General features: G+C 35.9%; 3 protein-coding genes across 3 annotated transcripts; 1 reads left to right on the top strand and 2 right to left on the bottom strand.

The window, feature by feature from the left end:
* Positions 1-2,713: 2,713 nt before the first annotated feature.
* On the bottom strand, positions 2,714-3,833 carry LOC117906815 (protein INAPERTURATE POLLEN1). The gene is made up of 2 exons (XM_034820028.1): positions 3,528-3,833; positions 2,714-3,420 (listed from the first exon to the last, which is right to left on the bottom strand). The coding sequence occupies exons 1-2, from the start codon at positions 3,541-3,543 to the stop codon at positions 2,714-2,716; spliced, it is 723 nt and encodes a 240-aa protein (XP_034675919.1). The 5' UTR covers positions 3,544-3,833.
* A 2,215-nt stretch (positions 3,834-6,048) lies between these two features.
* Positions 6,049-7,773, top strand: LOC117934467 (probable xyloglucan galactosyltransferase GT19). Its single transcript, XM_034856167.1, has one exon. It carries the CDS (start codon positions 6,289-6,291, stop codon positions 7,621-7,623), a length of 1,335 nt encoding a protein of 444 aa, XP_034712058.1. The 5' UTR covers positions 6,049-6,288; the 3' UTR covers positions 7,624-7,773.
* A 164-nt stretch (positions 7,774-7,937) lies between these two features.
* On the bottom strand, positions 7,938-19,930 carry LOC117934475 (3-oxoacyl-[acyl-carrier-protein] synthase 3 A, chloroplastic-like). Its single transcript, XM_034856180.1, has 8 exons — positions 19,408-19,930; positions 15,440-15,588; positions 14,235-14,371; positions 13,490-13,595; positions 13,283-13,401; positions 9,360-9,424; positions 9,051-9,273; positions 7,938-8,367 (listed from the first exon to the last, which is right to left on the bottom strand). Exons 1-8 carry the CDS (start codon positions 19,587-19,589, stop codon positions 8,146-8,148), a joined length of 1,203 nt encoding a protein of 400 aa, XP_034712071.1. The 5' UTR covers positions 19,590-19,930; the 3' UTR covers positions 7,938-8,145.
* Between the last annotated feature and the right edge of the window lie 3,427 nt (positions 19,931-23,357).

Here is a 23,357-nt window from a genome sequence, read left to right as displayed (position 1 = left end):
AGAGATGGAATCTGCTTACTAACAGATTTACCAGGAATGATACGACTGCTAAAATTGATGAGCAAAACTGTGACTGTCAAGCAGGATTATTGACATAGAGATTGAAATTAAGTTTCTTGTATTTTCCTTTTTCCAATGGAGAAACAAACAGTATTAAAGATCTTGATCTGGGTCTGTCCAAGTTGACCTGCAGATGGTCTGGACACAATTGAGAAGACTGGCTTGTGGAGACACAAATCTCTGTCATGGGGATGAGTTGGAATCCACGTTGGGGGAAACTAAACTTGCAGAACACGGGGTCCCAATGTATTTATTCATGTGTGTTATCACTAATTCCACTTACAGAAAAACCGCTTTCATGGACTGTATCAACAACCCCACATGTTCCTTTACATACATTAAAAGACCTCTTTTAAGTATCAGTGTCTCCTGCCTAGCAGAAACCACAAACCTAACGTTTTGTAAGATACTTAGAGATCGCTTTGGCACCATGACAGCACTGAAGTCTCCTTATTTTATGCTTAAAGTCAAGTATTTTAGGGTCTTAATAGATTGGCTAAAGCATGTGTGGTGGCTTGGAACAGATAAGGAAATGACGCACATTCCCATGTGTTGTTCTAGATTTGTACTTTAATAGTGATCATTTTGGATAAGGAGAACTCAAGTGACAAGATTAGGAAGTGGGAATAATATATTTTGTTGCCAACTAATTAAACTTAGTATATAGATGATTAAAATATCTTCTCCAATGAGTCCCTCTGCAACTCCCAATGTCTCTTTCTCCACAAAATCTTAAAGTATTCCTTATTAGAAACAATGCCTAGTTCTATGTGGAGATTGGCATGGCCAAAGCATCATGACTATTAAATTTCCATGCGATGCATCCATTCAGGCAACAGCTTCAAATTTCAAGGCAATAAAATACAGTAATGTGTAAATAACTAAGTTCAGGTGAAAACTGATCAGCTCCATCCAGTAATTAGAGCATACAGAGAAAAAAAGGAAAAAAAGAAGGCACATAGTCCAGCATAAGGCACAGCTGTTAATAGTAAGGAAGGGAAGAACGTGAGAGCTGCCATATTATTTTTCGTGTTTTTACTGCTTCTATTGTAATATGATTGTTACATTATTGGTACAAGATAGGACATGGTTGCAAGCGGTTTATACTTCAGAGAAGGTGCCTTGAGAAGCTCAGTCCATTGGAGGTGCTAAATGAAAAATGGAAATCTAATCCTTAGCTCCAAAATTTTCCTGCTAGTTCAAGTGAATCTCCCATATAACACACAGCTATATTGTTTCTCTGCATCTCTGCAACTCCATTCTAGTTTGGCAATTTTGGTCATTCCATGAATGTATTAACAACGGTTTCAACTAAGCTGTGATATCCAAGATTTCTTCAAGTGATACGCGTAATCAATCAGCATTGGCAAAGGGAAGAAAACAAAAAAAAAACCCCAGGGAATAGGCCTCCCCAATATCCTGATTGGCTAGATAATCAGCAACATAGATTCTCCCTGTATGCTGATCACTCTCCCACTGAGGCTTACATAACAAGACTTTGACTAAGAGTGATTGCTCAAATCAACCACAGAATACCATTCTTCCTAGGAACAATGTTGTAATAAAGGATGAATCTCTGAGGTTTAAAACAAAGCACATGTAGAGGAACCCGAAGATTTTTTAGCAGAGATGCTACCATTGCTCAAATATTTTCCAAAGAAACTATTTCAAACAATTGATTTATATGTGATATCGTCATCGCTTGGTATTTGTTTTATGTATTTACAAGGTAAGAACCCTAAAATTACAGTGCAAAGTGTAACCTGAGTTGTGCACATAAACACAATCTATCTTGGAAGTTGGAACCTTTGTGGCATTACAATGATTAGATAAAAGCATGTTATTTCTCATACAGTTGCTAATTTCTATCCTTAATAACACTTAAGGCAGATTAAAATTCAGTTCTTGAAAACGAAAATGAGAATAAAAATGAATTTGAAGCTTCCATCTGTGTTTGGCAATGTTGTGGCAGTCTATATAATAGCTTAATGACATGAGAATAATCTCTTATTCAAGCCTCAAAAACAATATTTCTCCATGCCAATATAACTGAAACTATTAACATAAGATGATGTAGCAAGAAACAGACTGATTTTTATCATCAAATGAGCATCGATTCTTACATTCAAACAGAACAGATTCTAGAACGCCAGTTGGCAGCATTCCAGAATTGCAAATAACTACTAAAAAGATGAAAGTTGACAACATAGTTTTTCGCTCTCTTGAAGAACCCACTGCAATAACACAAGACATGATTGAACAAGGCATTCCCAGATAATTATGCCGAACTATGAATTGAAAATCCCTAAGAAAAAGGTACCACCAGGCTGGTTCAGTGTAATTGGTGATCAAACAACCGATAATCACACAAAATGACTAATAACTTGAAATAGAATTGAATGGGAAATGCAAAACTCTTACCCAAAAAATCCAAACAGAAACCTTCTACTCCAAGACATGCAAGAAAGCTCAGAGTAGAGGACAAGAGAAGGACCCAGCAAAGAGTGTCCAAGAATCTCACATTGCGGAGCAAGAACAGAAAAGGGAAAAATCTGAACTCGCAAGTAAAATTTTCAGTTGATAGGAACCGTGCAGCGTTCAAATTCACTGAGCAATTCATGATCCTGAGCCCACAAAGAACTGGGCAAGCCCTTCAAGAAACAGAGCCGGCCTGATAAACATTCGTTTCGCCGATGATCTCTGCAAGAACGCTCTTTCTGAGCCTATTGGCATCCAAGAACACTCCCAGCATCTCATCCATCTGACCCATTACTGCCTTTCCAATCACCGCTTTAGCCCCCTCTCTTTTCCCCTGAAACAGCCCCCAGTCAGTTGCAACCCGATCAAATAGCCCCAACTGTGCATTCCTCACCCGAGCCACAAGCGCTGGAACCATAAGCCTTAAAGCACACTCGATTTGCTCGATCCGGGCCATCAGGGTTTCTGAAGGATTCTTCCAGGCCATCAAAATCTGCCATGGTGTGTCGCAGAAACTACAAGTCTCTCCAACTTCATGGTCACCATCATCATCGTCGTCATCACCATCATCGAGGAATGATCGGAGCAGGTTGGTGAAGAGGTAGGGGTGGAAGTCGCCGAGCCATAGGAAAGGCTTCTCGAGGGAATTACGCCATTCGGGGTAGAGCAGTTGTGCAACATCGTTGGAGGCGGCGAGGTCAAGGGCTTCGTAGTAGGCCTGAAAATGGTGGTGAACCATCTCCACGTGGGTGGAGAGATTACTGGGAGAAGAGGACAGCATGGCGCGGCGAAGAAGTGGAAGAAGAGTGCTGTTGAGGGCATGGATCCATTGAGCGTAGTAGTCCTTGAATGGGCGACAGGCTTTCTTGCGGCTGAAGAGAGCTGTTCATCAATGGAAGATGAAAGGAATAAAGCTTAGGTTAGAGGTTCTTGAAGAATGTGAAAAGAAGACAAAGGGAGAAGAAGAAGGTGGAGAGAGAGAGATTTACCTAGTGCTTTCTTCATCGTAGATAGGTGCAATTCTTCTTCTGGGAGTGTGTGGCTGTGTTCTTGGGTGTGTTTCTTTGCTGCATAGAAGAAAGACAGGGAGTTTTGGAGGGAGAAGGTTTTGAAAGGGCAGTTGCTTTTAACGGCTTCTCTAGCTTACTGTGCTTCAAATCCAATACAAAATTCAAAGCCCCTAAAGGGATCCATTTCCCACCCCACAAATATACTCAACCCTTTCAAGATTATTCTTATAGAAATTGAACTGGGAATTTTGTTTAAATCTCTTCTAACTACATTAACATATTCCTCAGTATTTCGCACAAACACAAACATGACATCAGCCTATTGAGAGAGAGAAAAAAACACGGACGGACACAGTCATGATACCCACTGAAGGGCGGACCTAAACAATGGGCTCGGGAGAAGCCCTTAAAGGCTAGAACTTGCCCCATAACAAATTTCTTGGGTCCATGATCGAGTGCTTCAAGGCCAAACAAACATAGACCCATTGCCATTACCGGACATCTTTTTGCAAGTAGAGAATCAGACGCTCTCTTCAACTCAAGTTTTACGGTTGGAGAGAAAAGCAGGTCCAACATTTATGTTTTCCATTTCATTCAAAACTTATTTCAAGATCTTATATAAAAAGATTGATAGGAGGATACTGTCCTTAAATACCAGTCAGGGTAATTCAAGCATTTACTTGCATATTTCGGAGGATATTCCCCCATTATCCCACCTCCTTAAAAATAGGAACTTGAAGATCGCCGATTTGTCTATATTACATTTTTATGATGGAACAGGTGACCTAATTGACCATTTGATGCAACGTTGGAATATGTACGGTGCAACGTTGCTATAAGCAGAGGGTTATTACGATGGTCACTTCTGAAAAAAATTTGTCAAAATACAAAATTATTTGCTATAAGGATATAAAAACAATAACAAGAAAATAATAAAAGGGAAAGGAAATATAAATTTTGATTTTAAGGTGGTTTGGCACAACAACCCTGCTTATGTACACAACCACAAGCTTCAATTAAGCTTCGGGATGCTCCACTATATCAAGAACTCCTTGATGATATACTTGGTTTCGGTTACCAATAAGCATTTACATTTTTACAAATGTTCTTTTAATACTTAAAGCAATACCTCAAAATGAGCTGCCTCGAACACGGACAAACCTGCATTTCTCTGAGACAAGCCCCAGTTGGAGTGTAGAATTATTGCAATTATAGCAGGTGGAGGGAGAAGCAAGAAAGTTTCTCGCCCACTAAAGAATGGGAAACCGTCAACTTGTTGAACCATCTGTTAATTTGGAATGTCCAAGCTGGTATTGTCAATGGTCAACTTAATTAATTAACATATGGTCCTTACATGGACTATATTTCAAATGATTTTCCCTAGCTCAAGCTTAGAACATTCTTAATAAAACCACCAAGGCATAGGGTAACCACCAAGGCGATCTCTCAAGGGGTACTTTTAGCCATACATGCAAAGGGATGCTAAAAATATTGCTAGGCCCATGGAGAATAGGATGGACCTAGAAGTTGACCTTTACAAATTGATGCAAGCCCCATGAGTTTAATTAAGCAGTGAAGTTAAATATCTTTCTTTTTGTAATCTCTTCTTATACTTGTCCTCTTAAAGCCACGTGTACACACACTCCCTGTCATTCCATTTCCTTAAAAACTTAGAAATATGGATGTGAAGAATACTAGGAAAGTGGGCTGTAACTCTTATTAATAACATCAAAGCAGGCAAGGATCGGAGGGAGGAAAAATGAAAAATAAAAAATAAAGGAAAAACTCTTAAGACATCATCTTCCACTAATGGAGAAGCTCTACAATACAAAATTGTGGATTTAAAAATTATGATTTAAGTTTATCCTAAACGTGGTGCGAATATTTTGGGAAAAAATAGGGAAAGAATCGTTTTAAAATAGTATGTAGGCCAATCTACATGTTGGATTTAATGACATAACCACCCTCCGGAATTAATTGAAACAGGCGCAATGCTAGAAAAGTCGGTTACCATTCCCATTAGGTAACTGGCCCCACCAAGTGATTGATTTTCATTGGCCAGATTTTATTTTTTATTTTTATTTTAACTGTTTGCCACTCCTCGTATGCTTTTAATCGTGAGAGACATGACACGTCACACAATATGTTAACCCCTGGTCATAATTAAAATCCCATAGTAATCCATAATAATAAATAACAATAACAATAATAATAATTAAATTATATCTATATATATATATATATATATATATATATATATAAAATCTAACTCTGCCTCCGAAGAGTGAAAGATCTTAGCTGTAAATTTAGCATATAGACAAAGTCGTGGGCAAAGGGCTTTTGGCTTGATCAAAAAGTGAGAATCAGGGCCACTACAGGTGGAGTCAGGCAGAGCCGTTTCTACCTCGACCGACAATGGTGGGTCAAACCTTCCCACAAATGACAAGTGGGTTATACAGTTAATTAAATAAAACCCCACTATCCATTCCTCTCCGTTTTCCATTTCCATCTCTCTCCATTCACGAACCACAACAAAACAAAGGAAAATTCCTCTTCAATCCATCTCCAGCGTGAATTAGGATTATAAAAAATCTACAGTGAAAAAACACCGGATGCCCAGGGGACTGTAGTGGTGATGCCTTGATAGTGAAACTGAGAGAATTGCACTTTTCTCTTTCCTCAATCCTCATACTCCTTGTTCTTTATCTCTCTTCCCTTAAACCCAGATTTTCTTTTTTCCATGGCCTCCAGACCCAGAATTCTTATCTGGGTCGCCTTCTTTTTTTTCTTTGAGTTCGTATTTTGTGAATCTGTTGTTGACCCAGATGCTCCGGAGTGTACCAACCGCTGGATCCACATCAGACGGCTTCCAACTCGCTTCAATCTTGATCTGCTCACCAACTGCTCTGAATACCCTGTTTTTGATGACTTCTGCCCTTACTTAGCCAACCATGGTCTCGGCCAAAAGACCCATAACAATTCTCACAGCTGGTACCGCACCGATCCTTTGATGCTTGAGCTCGTTTTCCATCGACGGATGCTTGAATACCCATGTCTCACCTCCGATCCCAGCGCCGCCGACGCTATCTTCCTCCCTTACTATGGCGGCATCGACGCCATTCGGTACCTCTTTGGTCCTGAAGTCAATTCCAGCTTCGAGCACGGCCTCGAATTGTATGAGTTTCTGCAGCAAGACTCACCGGAGGTGTGGAGCCGTAATGGTGGCCACGATCATTTCACAGTTTTGGCACGCCCAGCCTGGGACTTCTCGCAATCGCTTGACAATGACCCGCCGATATGGGGCACTTCGTTTCTGGAATTGCCGGAGTTTTATAATATAACGGTGCTGACATTGGAGTCCCGGCCATGGCCGTGGCAGGAACAAGCGATTCCTTATCCGACGTCGTTTCACCCAGTAAGTCTCGTGCTGTTGGACTCGTGGGTGCAACGCGTCCGCCGCTCACGGCGGACCACGCTGATGCTGTTTGCTGGCGGAGGAGGGACGTCCTTGTTGCCGAATATTCGCCGGAGCATTAGAAGTGAATGCGAAAATAGTAGCAATTCTGAAAATAGTACTAGAATCGCAGGTGGGTACTCCAAATTGTGTTACATTGTGGATTGCTCTAATGGGATATGCGAGCACGACCCAATTCGGTACATGAAGCCAATGTTGCAGGCCAGCTTTTGCCTGCAGCCTCCAGGTGACACACCCACCAGGAGGTCTACTTTTGATGGAATTCTTGCTGGTTGCATACCAGTTTTCTTCGAGGACTTGACAGCTAAATCTCAGTACGGGTGGCATCTGCCCAGGGAGGAGTTTGGGGAGTTTTCAGTGTTTGTACCCAAGGAGGATGTGGTGTTCGGTGGACAGAGGATTTTGGATGTGTTGATGGGCATACCACGAGCAGAAGTGAGGAGAATGAGAGAAAAAGTTATGGAGTTGATGCCAAAAATTCTCTACAGGAAGCATGGGAGTTCACTGGGGTTGAGGACCAGAAAGGATGCATTTGATATTGCTGTTGATGGTACTATCGATAGGATCAAATCTAGACTTGAAAAAGTTTCACTTCAATGATCTGAGAATTCTGTTATACTTCCTGCTGCTGTAATTATTGAAGTTGTTGCTATTGTTTTTCCACTTCTTCCTAAGTTATTCACTGATAAGTTGCAGTGGATATGAGACATTTTGTAGTTCATTCATAACAAATCATTTAATTTTGCACCAGCTTTGTCCCACTTCACTGTCTGAGTCTACTAATTTATTGATGGAGTGATTTTATTGCACAATGCTGCAATAAAAATAAGACCATCTTTCAGAGACACTAGTCATTATCCAGTTGTGAAGCAGAGACTCTCAGAGGAGAGAAAAAAGAAAGGAAGGAATTTGTGGATGAGGAAAAAGAATAAAATTTATTGAGTTGCCAAAACTAAACGGTAACATGTCCAAATAAATTAAAAAGAGAGCTGATGAAAGATTATGCGAATAAAACCTCCTGGAAACATCTGCAATACACATGGAATAGGAAACAAGAATTGGGAAACAGCAATTTATAACTATTTTTCTCTATGTTGGGAATTCTTAGGAAAACCTAAGGGTTCATCCCCATCTAACAATGGCGGAACCCCATGTGAGACCTGCCCCAAAACCTGCAGTTGCAATAGTATGGCCAGACTGTACCTTCCCGCTTCGAACAGCTTCATCCAATGCCAATGGAATGGATGCTGCACTTGTGTTACCATACTGTGCCAGGTTTGATATGACCCGCTCTGGTGGAACTTCTAAACGCGTTGCAACTGCATCAATGATCCTCTGGTTTGCCTGCATTTACCACTACTTTTTATTACTGTCACCATAAATACATGAATACAAGGTTTAACATGTATATATGAACACAAGTGAGGCCTTGTTATAGAGAAACCAAGCAAGAATTGCTTGGAGGTGTTCCCCAAGTCACAGGGTCATGTTCGTCTTAGTAGATTCAATCAATCTCAAGAATGAAGCAGCATAGCTTTCTCAAAAACCAAGTGTAGAATTATATTTGTAAGGCATCACCATGTCAAAAGTAAATGACCAAGGTGTTTATATTTTTCACCTTTCTGCTGATCATGGTGCAAATTGACATTATATATTTACTCTAATGCCCACTAGCAATCATTCTTCTTTAAGTTGTCATTAAACATGCCAAAGGTTCATATGGGAAGGAGATCTGTCTTTCTTGAGAACCATTTAAAATATCATATTCTGCTAAACTTGACAATCAATCTATCTGACCATTCAACTTTACCATTCGACAACTCATAATTCAGTTGAGGTTCAAGTTAATGAGCATAAGGTTAAGAGTAAAGACAAGGGAAAGAATAAACTAAAGCTGATCATATATGACATTCAATCAGCTAAATTTTTGACGTGGACATCCAAGGTTGACCAAATGATTGAGCAATATAATTTTAAGTCAAAACAAAAGGTTCTATAATTATTTTGTAGATTTTTATCAATTATACCTGATGGAGCAGTAACCAATCGATGTTAGATCCACTGAGACCAGCCTTCTCAAGGGCAGACTCAATAGACTGTGGCACACACCGAACAGCAAAGCGAAAGACCTCTTTACCATTCATTTGGATGCAGGAATAAGAGGAGCGTGCTTGGGGAACATCCAGTACTGAACCATTAGAACCCAATGTACTGTCTGTTTCATTATTCTTCATCGAAGCATTTAAGTGCCTGCATAAAGAGCAGGTAAGGGCTCCAGCTTCATTGCTCATAAAAAGATGCACATTATTTTTATTTGAAAAGAAGAGAACACATACCTTTGGCCATCACCATCACTATGCAAGTCAAAAGCAAATAAACCATCTTGTTCACTATCACAGGCCTGCAGAATGATGGTAATGTAAGTGCATAGCAGCAAGAATTCATTTTCGATTGCTATAAATCTCTTATTTTGGAAGAGAAACAGATAAGGATTGCATTTAAGAAACAACCAAGTCATATTCCCTTACAAAGAATGCAGATCAGATTTGGTGCTAAGCATGAACTGGTACTTGATATTTTGATTGATGAAAAAAAAAAGAGCAACAAAGATGACAAATTATAGGTTGTCACAAAAAAGATCTAGGAAATCTGTTGTCGAGTTTTTGTTCCATAAAAATATAGATAGGGCTAAGAGACGATTCCCAAGGAAGAACAAGAAAAAGAACTCAAAGTTTGGGGTGTTTATCCTCTTTCTGACCCTTTGTTTGCCCCAAGATAGAAGGAATGGACAGGTCCTGTGTGGGTTGATTGCTGCTGAGGTCATAAAGAACATGGATGGACCTTCACCTTGAGGAAGGAAACAAGATCACAACACACATATTTGTTAAATTGTACAATTTATATTTTTGTAGCAGGAAATGTATGGGGGTCTATGGCTCCATAATGGAAAATCCCCACTATTATTCTTGCAGCCAGGCAATATCATCAGCACTTGGATAAACACAATTCCAGACTTTTTAGAAAGGCTGGAAAGTGGCTAACCCATATTGGATACCACTGCCCAAAAATAGGATGAATATATGATGAACATGGCTTCAAGCATTTGCAATCATCATCATATAATCCTAATTCCATAGCTTTGACTCACATCCTTTCATGATTTTTGTTTGAGTTTCCAGTGCTTATCCTCTTTTAAACCTCTTGGTTTGCCTGCAGATACAAAGAAAGCAGGTTTGATGTATGGAACACCCATTACATTTCATCTTGCAGAACTAAACCACATTATAATAACATCTAGTAACTGGAGTTATTACCATAATGTTGGAACAAGAAATAAGGAGAATTTGGAATTATGGATCCATTTGGCATTTCAGGAGGATAGATCCACAGAGAGGTATCAGAAATCTGGCTCCTCATTGTTGCCAGAGCAGAGTCATATGACCTAACAATTTAAGCTTCTTAGGCAAGCTGAGAAGTAGCTACCCCTTTTATATTTGGGGTGTCTTTCATCAGTCAATACACTCAAAAAAATTGACCTTTTTTAGCTGATATGCAATTTATTCATTAAGATGGCATCAAAACATATGATTAGGCAATCAAGTTCAACAGCTTCAGCTCATTTCCTTTACTTTTTTTCTTTTTCTCTCTTTTGGACAGAGATTTCCTGATCTTTTTTTTCCATTGAACTAGATGTATCCTACAAAGGCCTTTCCTGGAGTTTTCCCTCTTGTTTTATGAAAAAACAGAAACAGGATTTTACTATTAACAATAAAATCAGAAAGGAAGGACAAATAGTCCTTCCAACCAAAGGCCTCCTCAATGGCAACTCCTAATGGAAGAGGAAAAAACAACAAAGAAAACCCCACTACAGTTATCAACTCAAATCAAGGAAGGTAACGTTTCCATCTCCAACTCTTCAAATGTGGTGGCTTCCCTTTCAGCCAAGATGCTCCCCCTCCTGATTAGCCTTTCTATATACCCAAACTTGTATTGACACTCAAGGCTGCTATGAGATCTCTAGGCTTTCACAACAATTGGCTGAGATTCCAAGGAGCCAAAACTACTTTGACTGGTCCATTCAACAAGTCCAAAGCATCCCCTTCCATAATGGAATCTCTTAAACCCCAAGTAGGACACTTCCTTCAGCCCTTCCAACACCATCAAGGATTTTGCTTTAATAACCAAATCCAACTACGGAAGGCCTAAAAGGGGAGAAAATGGACATGTGCATCCAGAATGAACCACTAATTCCTCAATGAACCTGGGTTTGCAAGAGAAGATCCATCAAATTTAAGCTTCTCTCCCTTCTGGATTGGGCCTTCACAACAAGTTCTAAGAATCCCATGGTTGATGGGAAGAGCATTATTAATATCTAATCACCCATAACAAGATGTTAAGGGGACTCCCTTAAATTCTTTAGTGATAGAACTTCATAAGGCTAAGAGGAATGAAACCCTATCCCAGTTCTTACCTATCAAAAAAAAACAAAAGCCCCATCCCAGTTCTTCTGATAGGTTATTCTTCTTTTCTTTTTTTCTTTTTCCAAATTTTTCCCCTGATGGAACTCAGTACTGAATCTCCCACATCCCCACCCCAATCCCTAAACCTATCTCATTCTCTTCCACATTTAAGCTTCTGCTCTTTGAACCCCTAGAATTTCATTCTAGCCCAACCACCACAAATATCACTAAAATTTCCTCTTTCCCAATTCCTCAAAAAATCACTGAAAGCCCCATCAGGTCCCGAGGAGCAAACTATTTCACTCCAAGTGAAACCTATGGATTTCACAAATTATGTTTTCCATTTTGAGGGTTTTTTAAAAAACAAGATTAATATATATATATATTGTTAGCATTTTTTCAAGAAACAGTGTTTTAGATTGCTCTAATAATTCTTTGGGACCAAGTTTGGTATCAAAGAAAAGTAGGTCCAGATAACTTTCAGACTATATTTGTCACCCTGGCATCACAGATGAGCCACATCCAAGTTTTTTTCTTTTCACCCACTAATTTTGATATATGATGATCTCATTTGTGATGTGGACACTAGACACAACCATGATATCATGCTTAATCAAATTGCATGGGGGACATTTGTCTATCTGGCTATGGCCATTTCAATGTGCTATTAGGCTTTTGTACTTCAAAATGAAAGAAATCTCATGCTCTATTTATTTATTAATTCCTGGGCGTTTGGTTGTGTGGCTGGGGCTTCCATTTTGGAAATAAATCGGCCATGCAAGATGATTCATCCCATATCATACAAACACTTCGATAGCATGGTATACAAAAACTTCATAACAATTGACACCAAATTAAACAGAATTAATGCAGTTCCTTCAATGACCAAGGAAACAAGCAGAAAGAAAAACAACAAATAAACAGGATAAGAAGGGGTAACAAAGAAGAAAATAAATGCAAAAAAGGAAAGAAATATCAGGCAATGGGAAGCCTGAGAAGAAACATGAGAATTACTGGAAAGAAAAAAGAATACTTAACAAAGCATGATAAACACCACAAGAACATGAAAGATGCCACAAACATTATTAAGAACTATATCATCATCACCATAACACACACTAGATTAATCATGAAAAAGTAATAAAAAGTTAAAAACTTTAGTAACTCTCAGCTTCATTACAAGTCAATGTGAAATTGGCATCATAGATGTACACATATAGTGAGGCTATTCAAATATGAACCTTTGAAGTTTGAGGGCCATTTCCTTAGGAAGGAGACCAATTTTAGCCTCGGTATTGCCTAATCTTGTACTGATGTTTCTCATACATGGAATGAGCTTCATTCTATTATAAATGAGGACAATAACTTTTGGTTTTGTCCATCAAGATAAACTTCCATTAGTATGTAAATGTAAAGAAGTTTAAAATAGTAAAATACTCTCCACTAAGAAGAAACAAACATGTACCAAAACCTTCTGTTCAGCTACTAAATTTCTATGAGGAAGCCTTATGGTAGAGTTCATAGTAAAGGATCCTAGAAGTTGATGGAAGGTATTAATAAACTTTATAATGCCCTTAGTGACAATATTTATGACGAAACCTATCAAGATGTAGACAACCTGGAAAATTCCCAGTAGAACAGACAATCATATGCACATATGCATACACACAAAAAAAGAAGCACACCACCCTTAACTAGAATAGTAGATTCCAACATATATTTATTATCAATACACAAAATATTTCCCAAAATATGTTTCTACTAAATATTATAAATATTTTAACGCTAAAGAACACTACCTGAACCAGTATAGCACCAGCAGCATCCCCAAAGAGAATACAGGTCCCTCTATCAGTCCAATCAACATAGCGAGAAAGAGCATCAGCTCCAATCACAAGAACATTATGAAACCCACCTCCTGCAATTTGCACAAGTAGAGTTCAGTTGTATGAACCATGGAAGCAAGAAAGGGAACCTTACTACAGCCAAGCAAACAAACTAGTTACCCCTAATATGACAAGCAGCTGAGACTAGACCCAACACAAATCCGCTACATGCAGCTGTAATATCGTAAGCCAAAGGATTTTTTTTGCAGCCAAGTGCTTTTTGGATCTGATGTATGAAACAAAACATAAGAACATGAGCATAAAAAGGCACTCGAATGGTTAGAATAAGAAAATGGAAGCTGAAGTGGAAAACATTAGAGTTTTGAAGATGAAGATCTGGAAGTGTATTCCCAGAAGGTGTGAAGCTCATTAATAATCCGCTTGAGAAGATCAAGCTATGATTTAAGAGTTAGTAAAGCCCAAGTTGTGTATTTCAAACTAGCTCAGTGTAGTTACAGAAAATAATTGAAGCCTTCAACTATGGCATGGATAATGATTACATTCAGAACAGAAAGAATATAGCTAGCCAAATGCTCTAAGCAACAACTTTTTCAGGGAAAACCAGTATTGCAATCCTCAGTCCTTATAATGTGCTACTGATTTCTCAAAGAGCTTCAGCTTTAGAAAATACAGAAAATGAATTTTCCAATGAAGTCCTTAGTGAAGTCCCACTAAGGACCTAAGGAAGGACAATTATCATATTCTGTTTCCCATGTCCATGTCCATGCAACAGCGTTTAGAACTCAAAAGTCCACTCATTTCTATGTATTGAAGACATCCATGCAGCTCAACTGCAAGTACATTGATGTTACATTGATCTTTTCACTTGAGTGGTGACAATTACCAAGGCTATTTAGTCTTATACCTGAGGAGCACTACCAAAAAGATCCTCTGGAGTAGATGTACACATCAAGACCAGATCCACTTCATCTGGATCAACCTGCGCCATCTCAAGAGCCCTCTTCGCTGCCTCTACAGCCAAAGCTGTCAAGCTATCTTTCCCTGTCAACGTACAATTAAAAGAGAAGCTATTTATTATCTGTACATTTAGGATACCATTTATGGAAAAACAATTCCAACATGCTAAAGTCAACCATGTTACACAAGCTTGGGTCACATGTCATGTTCAGATGTGCACCTAGGTGTTCTAATTCTGAATCTTAGGGCATGGGAAAATGGCTGAATTGTCATCATGTCCAATATTTCTTCTTCTACACTTTAAGCTATATTTGACAGTGTTTTGAACATGTGTAATTCACTCATTTTCAAATATTTAAGCGACATAGGAATCAATTGAAGAGATAATTTTAGGTTGCACACACCTGTTGTCTATTTGATATAGAAATCAACAATGTAACAGATAATATAAGACCAAAAGAATTCTAAAAACTGCTCGGCATTTAAAAACTACATGTTGAGCTTTAGAACAAAATGATCCAGAAATTTAGGTGATTCTGTACCACCATCAGATGAACCCCCTCTTGCACATCTCGATTCACAAGAAGTCAACCAGGCGCAAACCCAACCATGCCTCCTTTTGGACTTCGAGGATTAAAGTACAGAACAAAATTTTGGCCTGGAACATTTTCAGCAGGTACTGATGCTCCTGATATCTAGTATTTGAACCCCACAGAAGCCAGAAAAGGAGCTAAACCATTATGGAACTAGCTTTCTCTGGGTTGTCTCAGGGGAGTTAGTATTGAGATGGATTTGGATCAGCCTAGGCTTGTCAAAGTTGGGTGTATCCAGATACACTAAGCCCAGAGATATTATCTTGGCGATTAAGGCCCAAACCTGAGAACTACAGGTTTATGAAGTCAGAAAAAGTTAAATCCTCATTCAGACCAATTTGCCCATATGCAAATACAATTTGCCAAGCTTCAACAAATCCAAGCCCAAGCCTAGCTAGGCAGAGATTTATCAGGCTAAACAGCTTTGTTAAGGCATGGACTCAGATTCTGAGACTTGTTGCATTCAACCTCAGGCAAAGCTCAGGGCAAGCAAAGCAATTTTGAACCGTTCACAAACCCAAATTCCTGGCGTTAATTAGGACCACAAAGAATTACTAACCTGAGAGAACTCGTCGGTTATGAATGCCAGTGCGAACAGATATCCATTCATCAGAAGTTTCAACAATTTTTGCAAGATCATCATTAGAGATCTGAAGGCTTGGTACAGCTGAGCCACATCCAACTAGCTTGCAGCCTTTACTTACAATCCTGTAGAAATTATTTCAGAATAGGGGAATGGAAAAGGGAGAACAAGTTCAAAGATAGCCATTTCCAATTTAGTCTCATTCCAGTCAAATAAATGAAAAATCAGCATCAGTGATGCCTAATGACTAGGCCAAGCTTATAATACATAGCATGCATGTCCAGGGGCCTGGTCATGGTCTGTTAGGGTTTAGGGTGAGTAAACCATGATTAAACTAAGGGACTTTTCAAAACCCAAGTCTGCCTCACTTTAAGGTTATGAAGATTGAAGAATCCCAAAAAATATTAGTGACAGAGATTAAAGCCTTAACATTCAAAAGCAATGCAACAGCTCTAAAATTCCACTCAACTTCTAGTTACCATCATATAAGTAAACATCCATGCATATATGCAAATTTAGAAAAATAATATACACACAGATACAGCTAATCCAGACCTATGAGTGCTAAAATAACAACAAAAAACAACAGCAAAGCAATTTCAAATGCGACTAAGGTACATCTCAGTTTGATGGACAAGCAAATATGAATATGATAAAGCATATCATAGTACATGAATAAGATTACCACCAATTTCCTACCTTTACCAATTTTATTTAGTTATTTATTTGTTTGTTTTTTTATAGGCAAATGGGAAAAACATGTGCTAAAAGCGCCTAAAGGAGGCATAGCAAAATACACACAAAGTATACAAAAGAAACGCCTAGTAGCGCTCAAGGAAAGGAACAAAAAACTCATTCCTTACTTTAAGCTCAATCAATCTATAAAATCTAATAATGACAAAGTGTGATCCTTTATATACACCCTAGCCCAGATCTCAAAAGTATATAAAAAACAAATTTGATTGTTTGGTCGGACTGCTCAACATCGTTAAACACTCTTCTATTTCTCTCCTTCCAACGTCATTCAACAGTGACAATAGCTTATCTTAAATGCTAAAGTCTCATTCCTTTTAATTTTATTTGTTTAAAAAAAGACAGAGTTAAGAAGATTATAATCCAGCTGCCACTTTTGCCATATTAGAATATTTTAGAGCCTTCATATACTAAATTCTCTCATATTATCAAATGCATCTATTATTATTTTGAAAAAAATAATAATAAAATAAAAGTTAACCTTCTAGTTATTTCATTCAACTAGCTGCAATAAAAATGAAACCTAACATTGTAGTTGTCACGACCTTCTATCCAGGTATTAGGAATGGTACGGACCAGTTAATTAAGATATCCATCCTTCCCCAACAATTCTTTCTTATTTTCTTTTGCTAGGAAATGTTCAGTTGTTTGTTGGTAAAGAGGATCTTAAAATATAGGTTTGCAGTAAAAGCACTAACTTTAAAAAAGAACACTGAAGATCGGGATCTTCCATCTCAACGCTATTATGACATGTCAGGGTAGCCATGTGCCCCCAAAACAAGCCCTAAACAGGAATGAAGTGACCCTATCCACATCAAAATCTCTCTGTTATTGTTCCTCCCATATTGTTTCATGGGATCACATATTTTGCTCTCAAGATATTTTGTTAGAGATGTGCAATTGTTCCCTTGTTGTTTTGACCCATCTCCCACTCACATCCAATTTAATACACAGGAAGGAAACAGTTTCATGACCGTCAAGATAATAGGCAATGTTGCTTGCACTTTGATCATTAAAGGAATCTTCACTATAGGTGAACTACTGCTCCAAAAATCCATCTTGCTTCTCCTACTAATAACCTTGTACTGTAAGAAGTTTTCTTATTACATCCAATTTAATACACAGGAAGGAAACAGTTTCATGACCATCAAGATAATAGGCAATGGTGCTTGCACTTTGATCATTAAAGGAATCTTCACTATAGGTGAACTACTGCTCCAAAAATCCATCTTGCTTCTACTAATAACCTTGTACTGTAAGAAGTTTTCTTATGACAAACCATGATTCAATCATGAAAAACTACCTTGAGAGAAGTTCAAACTTCTGAGAAACTCATCTGTGTCTCAAAGAAATCAAATATATAGGGAAAAAAAAAGAGCAGGAATTTCAAAGGAGAAAACCCATCAAATAACTTCCACAAAGATTCCTAATTGTCAAAATGTGAAACAAATCTTAAGCAAGCCTAAAGTACAATTTCAGGCATAGATTTGTGAAGCAGACTTGAAAGAAGTAAGGTACTAGTGAGGAAAACACTGTCATCTTTATTATGCTTAGATTGTCCATCGACTTTAGCACCATCTAGCAATCTGTAATTAGGAATTGCATTTCTTAATTATACTTGAATATTAATTATATTTCATGTAAGGAATATTTAAGGGTGTTGGAAGATGGAATGACTTCTATTTACCACTGAAATTGAATATGCATTTGTTTGATGACCCCTCAACAGGTTTACCATACAGTCTTCATGAAAATAATTGCTGAAGCAATTCTCATCAACTGCTTTTGCTGGAACTTAAATGGATGCATCTTACAGGTCACAAATCAAGATTGGCACTAAGACAAGGCTACATTTGGCTCATGCATAACTTAAACATGACTTGAGATGCCTGTTATTGGGAAACCCTGGAGGATGATGAAAAAGGACAGAATAGAGTGATGGTAAGAATACCCTTACATCTGTTAATCCTCTTACCAACACATTTATGGATGTTAACCCACTGTCCAGAACATTTCCAGCAAGCTGCAATGCACTATGAAAATGAAAAGAACAGGAGGCAATGATCTCTTATATCTGCTGGACAAAACTTCTGCAATAATTCCATATATGTTTTGGTGCAAAACAGACACCTCTTCGATGCCTGCCTCCTTCAGATAAGGAGACGGAAGTAGCATCTGCTCATGTCTCCAACTAGGCTCTGCTTGGAGCTCTCCTTACCTTCATAAGATCAAATCTCTTGAAATTCCATAACTTTAAGAAGGAAACAACATAAAAACCCATAAACCTGAAACCTTTTTCCAATAAAGCTTATCTAGCCACATTCCCCTCCAAAATATGCTTCTCCTACAAATCTTCCATCTTTAGTCCTCTTATAGACTTACAACCCAATGTGGCCTCATCAATACATCTAGGAACTAATACACCTTATTATGGCTGTTAGCCACTATTTGGAACAATCTTTGCCCACACAACCCTGTTAGTAGAATCAGGAGTGACCACACTTTACAGAGTGTTTGACCTATACTAACATTTAAACTTTTCATGCACTTAACCGCTCTTGAAATGTTTCTCAAATTACCAGGTGACAATTGGAGATAGCTAGTGCTTCTAACTTATTCATCAAAAATAAAATTTCGCCTTAATAAACATCCATCAATAATCAAGTTAGCATATTTTCTTTTGTAAAATACAAGCAACAAACCCAACAAAGAAACAAGTCTTAGAATTGAAAACTTTGCACAAACCTCCGGAAACCAATAAGTAGACAGCACAACACCGAAGTTGTCGAGCACGTCGTTTCTAGATTGCCTATAACAGTCGATCATATATAAAATGCAAACTTAAGATCAAGTAGAAAACACAAACACCCACTTCACAGGCCAAAACAAATACCATTTTATCGACCCACATGTTCTACAAGGCATCTCTACATAAAGATCAACAATGAAAAACCATTAAGCTTCAAAATGACACCTCAAACAAGCTCAGCCTAATCGATACAATCTGCACGTTCAGATCAAGAAATAAGATTGACGTCTTCTCAACCAAAAACCAATCAGCTGTACAAACCAATGGCATTGAACACCCGTTCCGCTAGAAAATTGAAAAAAAAAAAAAACAATTGCGCCTATTTTCAAAACCTTAAAGTGACAAAACACCAAAATACGAAAGAATCAAAGGTAAAACGCACCTGGGCACCCGAGATTGAGAAGGGGAAAGCTTCTCCGCACCTTCGATTGTGCTGGAGCAGAACACCCTTTTGCTGATTTTCGCCTGAAAGCAAAACCCAGATCGGTAAAAACCTATAGACGGTTGTACCCTCCATCTCAGACTCGGAACTGAAGGAGAAAAGAACCCAGATGCATTGGCCATTGACACCAGCTCTTAGAACAGAAGATCAGTGTACAGAGAAGACGAAGTGGAAAAAGGATCTCTATCTCATAAATGAAAAAACAACGATGTAAAAAATGAGTATATAGAGCCCATGGGAATGCAGAGAAAGAGAGAAATCAATAGATATTTGGTGAGCAAAACGAATCAATCTTCGGAGGCCCCAAAGAAGAAAGAGGGGCGATTATGCCAACCCAATTGGAGGAAACTCCAATGCTCGCTTTGACTCCCTAAAACACCCACGCTCTCTCTCTCTCTCTCTCTCTCTCTCCCTCTCTCTCTACGAAGGCGTTCAGGTGAGAAGGGTCCAATTTTTATTTTCCCAGTGCTAATTCAAGTCTCTCCTCCAGCCGTGCAAGCTAGGTTCCTTCTTCTACAAAACAAAGGGCCTTCTTTGAATTTATTTATTTTTTCCTTTTATGTATTCCCCGAAAGGTTGGATAAATATTTCATATTTTAGTTAGATTTAGTAATCATTGACTTTGAATGTCTTTAAATAATTTTTACGCTAAAGTTATATTTGTTTTTTTCACTTTTTATTAAAAATAATTTACATTGAGATTTAAGACCACTTATTATTTTATTTTTTATTAATTTATTACTTAATTTTAGACTTATTAATTAAGTTAAAAAATTAAATATTTAATTTTTTCTAAATACTAAAAGTAAATTTATTGATTTTTTTTACCTTTTAATATTTAATAAAAAAATTAAATAATTTAATACTTAATATTAAACATTATTTTATTTTAAATTAAGTCAAAAAAACGAATAAGCCTTGTTTTAGGACATTTGTTAGAGTTTTGGGGCAAAATAGTCCTTTTATGTAAAAAGAAAAAATAAGCTTTAATCTCTTTATAAAACTAACCCCTTTATTACCGAATAGAACCATGTTATAATTTTTTTTTTTTCAAAATTTAAGTTGAAGCCTAGTTGCGAATTGAGGTTTTATTTTTTAACTAAAACTCAGTTGTCAACTGAGACTTCATTTTTGAATCCAAGTCTTAGTTGCTAATTAAGGTTTCATTTTTTAACTATAATTTAATTGTCAACTGAGACTTTATTTTTTAACTAAAACTTTAATTGAAAATTGAGGTTTCAGTTAAATTTTTTTATTTTAAAATTTAATTAAAAATTTAAATTGTAAATTATTATTGAAATTAAAAATATATATTTTAATAATAAAATTTTATATATTTAAACTTAAAAGGTTTAATATTACTTCAATAAAGATAAATTGATAAATATAATAATAAATAAATATTTTATTTATCAATAAATTAATAATCTTAAAATTGAGGCTTCAATTAATTTATTTTTTTAATTTAAAAATTAATTAAAAATATTAAATTTTAAATTATTATTGAAATTAAAAAATATGCTTTAATAATAATAATTTGTATATTTAAACCTAAAGATCTAATATTACTTCAATAAAGATAATTGATAAATATAATAAATAAATATTTTATTTATCAATTAATTAATAATCTTAAAATAATAAAATTATATGACATATAAATAAAATATAAAATTATATAATTTATTAATTTAAGTTATATCACATGTAATATTAGGGAGGGGCATTTTTTTCCATTATATAAATATTTAATGGGCAATTTTTGTGACTTTGATGAAACTATTAAAAATTACATTTTGTAGTAGACTTTTTCTAATTAATTTCATTAACTAATTTCAAAATGTATTTTCAAGGCATATATATTGTGCATACAAATAATAGTCTTTTTTTTATGTTACACTATAAATATATGCTTTAAAATAATAAAAAAATCTATATATGAAAACTTAAGAATATACTATTGTTTTAATAAAGATAAATTAGTCAAAATACAAATAAATTAATATCTTAAAAATACAACAAATTAAATATTTTAAATTAATAAATTATATAATTTTATATCTTATTTAGATTTCATATAACTTTATTATTTTAAGATTATTAATTTATTGATAAATAAAATATTTATTTATTATTATATTTATCAATTTATCTTTATTGAAGTAATATTAGATATTTAAGTTTAAATATATAAATTATTATTATTAAAATATTTTTTTTTAATTTTAATAATAATTTACAATTTAATATTTTTAATTAAATTTTAAAATAAAATAAAATAAAACTGAAACCTCAATTATCAATTGAGGTTTTAGTTAAAAAATGAAGCATCCGTTAACAACTAGACTTCAATTAAAAAATGAATTCTCAATTGCTATTCTTGTTATGAGTATATGATTCATAACAAGGTAAACTTTCTGCAGAAAAGGATAGTTGGGTGGGCTCAACTATGCCTCTTTGACGAACTTTTGGATTGAGTTGGTTATTGGGCGAGCCCAACAACACCTCAGCTGAAGTCCACATGAATTGTTCATCTGCAGCTTGGTGAACTCCTGCAAAAAAAAATTGATATTTGGATATCCCAACTATGTCTATTTGAAGCTCAAGTTCAAGTTAGTATAAGTGATATTGTGAAGAAGAAACCGACAAGGACCAATTGGCACAAGGACTAATGGATGAGGGCTGTATAAGGTAAGGGGACGTACAAACTTGCCCTTTTCCTAGATAACCTTGACCATCGTTGGATATTGTCTAATCCCAGTTGATCTCATGATTGTTGGGCATCCTTTTAAGCTACCACTAGCTAGGCAATTTCTAACTTTTTGGGTCACACGTTCATATTTTAGGAGCCTTATTGATTCATGGAGGTTGTCTTAATCAATAGTTAGGACTGATCCAGCATACTCTTGGTAAGTAAGACAGGTAAACCTTACCCACTATAATAACTATCGATACCTTTTGAAACTATACCTTCTTGTGTTAATAAAATAATGTCGGCTTTGTAGGAACAACCATCGTATTCGAGATGTTGTATTCGATCAATCTCTTTTCAAAATTCTTGTAATACATCATAGAATTCAAAACAAATTATCTTTCTTAATATTAACAACTATTATCAAAGATGAAAATTTGTCAATATAATTAAGTGATAAAAGCAAGAAAATCATGTTTGACTTTAACATCTTCACCATGTTACCTTAATTTTGACTATCAAAATAAAGCCCAACCATAAGTATAAAAAGTCAAAAATAATAATTAAAAAGGTGAACAATTGTTTTTTTTTTTCAATTTTTTTTTTAAAAATAGAGTCAAAGCTACAAAATGGCATGTTGTCAATATTTACTAATTTAATCTCACTTGACTTATTGATATAGAGATTAAATAATTTAAAAATTCATAAATTTTTAATTATTTTTTTTATATTTGATTTGATTTTATATTTTTATAGGATAATTGAATATGATAATATTATTTTCTTTTATATATATTTTTTTTCTTTTCATAGTATTTTATGCAAATTGAGCATAACCTAAAGGAATTTATTTGTACAAAAAAAAAATCAGCATGTTGGTTTAATCTATTTTGTGTTTTTTATTTACAAAGAAAATAGAAGTTGTTTAAATATAATTTATTTATTTATTTTTATTTTAAAAAAAAAACCGAACTAGAAAAAGTTTTATGATTAATTCATTGTCATTTGTTAAAAATAGAAATGATTCATATGAAATTAATGAAATAAATAAATATTTATTAAAAAAGAATTCAACGATGGAAAATATATTTATCGAGAGGTGTGATAAATCTGAACATATCATATCTATATTTAAGTGTCTCATTTATTTACATTTTTACGGTTGAAATCAAAATTTTTGTCACAAAACTTTTCATCC

The sequence above is a fragment of the Vitis riparia genome, chromosome 2 (assembly GCF_004353265.1).
Source record: "Vitis riparia cultivar Riparia Gloire de Montpellier isolate 1030 chromosome 2, EGFV_Vit.rip_1.0, whole genome shotgun sequence".
Classification (NCBI taxonomy): Eukaryota; Viridiplantae; Streptophyta; class Magnoliopsida; order Vitales; family Vitaceae; genus Vitis; species Vitis riparia.
Note: the sequence above shows the minus strand (reverse complement) of the source record. Positions and strands in the feature narration are given on the sequence as shown.

What these genes read in the sequence shown, in the direction of transcription:
- LOC117934467 (XM_034856167.1), top strand. Translation starts at nt 6,289, where the DNA reads ATGGCCTCCAGACCCAGAATTCTTATCTGGGTCGCCTTCTTTTTTTTC.
- LOC117934475 (XM_034856180.1), bottom strand. Translation starts at nt 19,589, where the DNA reads ATGGCCAATGCATCTGGGTTCTTTTCTCCTTCAGTTCCGAGTCTGAGA. An exon ending in AGCTGCTTGTCATATTAGGG is followed by an intron (nt 13,402 to 13,489) that starts GTAACTAGTTTG and finishes TGCAAATTGCAG; the next exon opens with GAGGTGGGTTTCATAATGTT. An exon ending in ATTGGTTACTGCTCCATCAG is followed by an intron (nt 8,368 to 9,050) that starts GTATAATTGATA and finishes TGGTAAATGCAG; the next exon opens with GCAAACCAGAGGATCATTGA.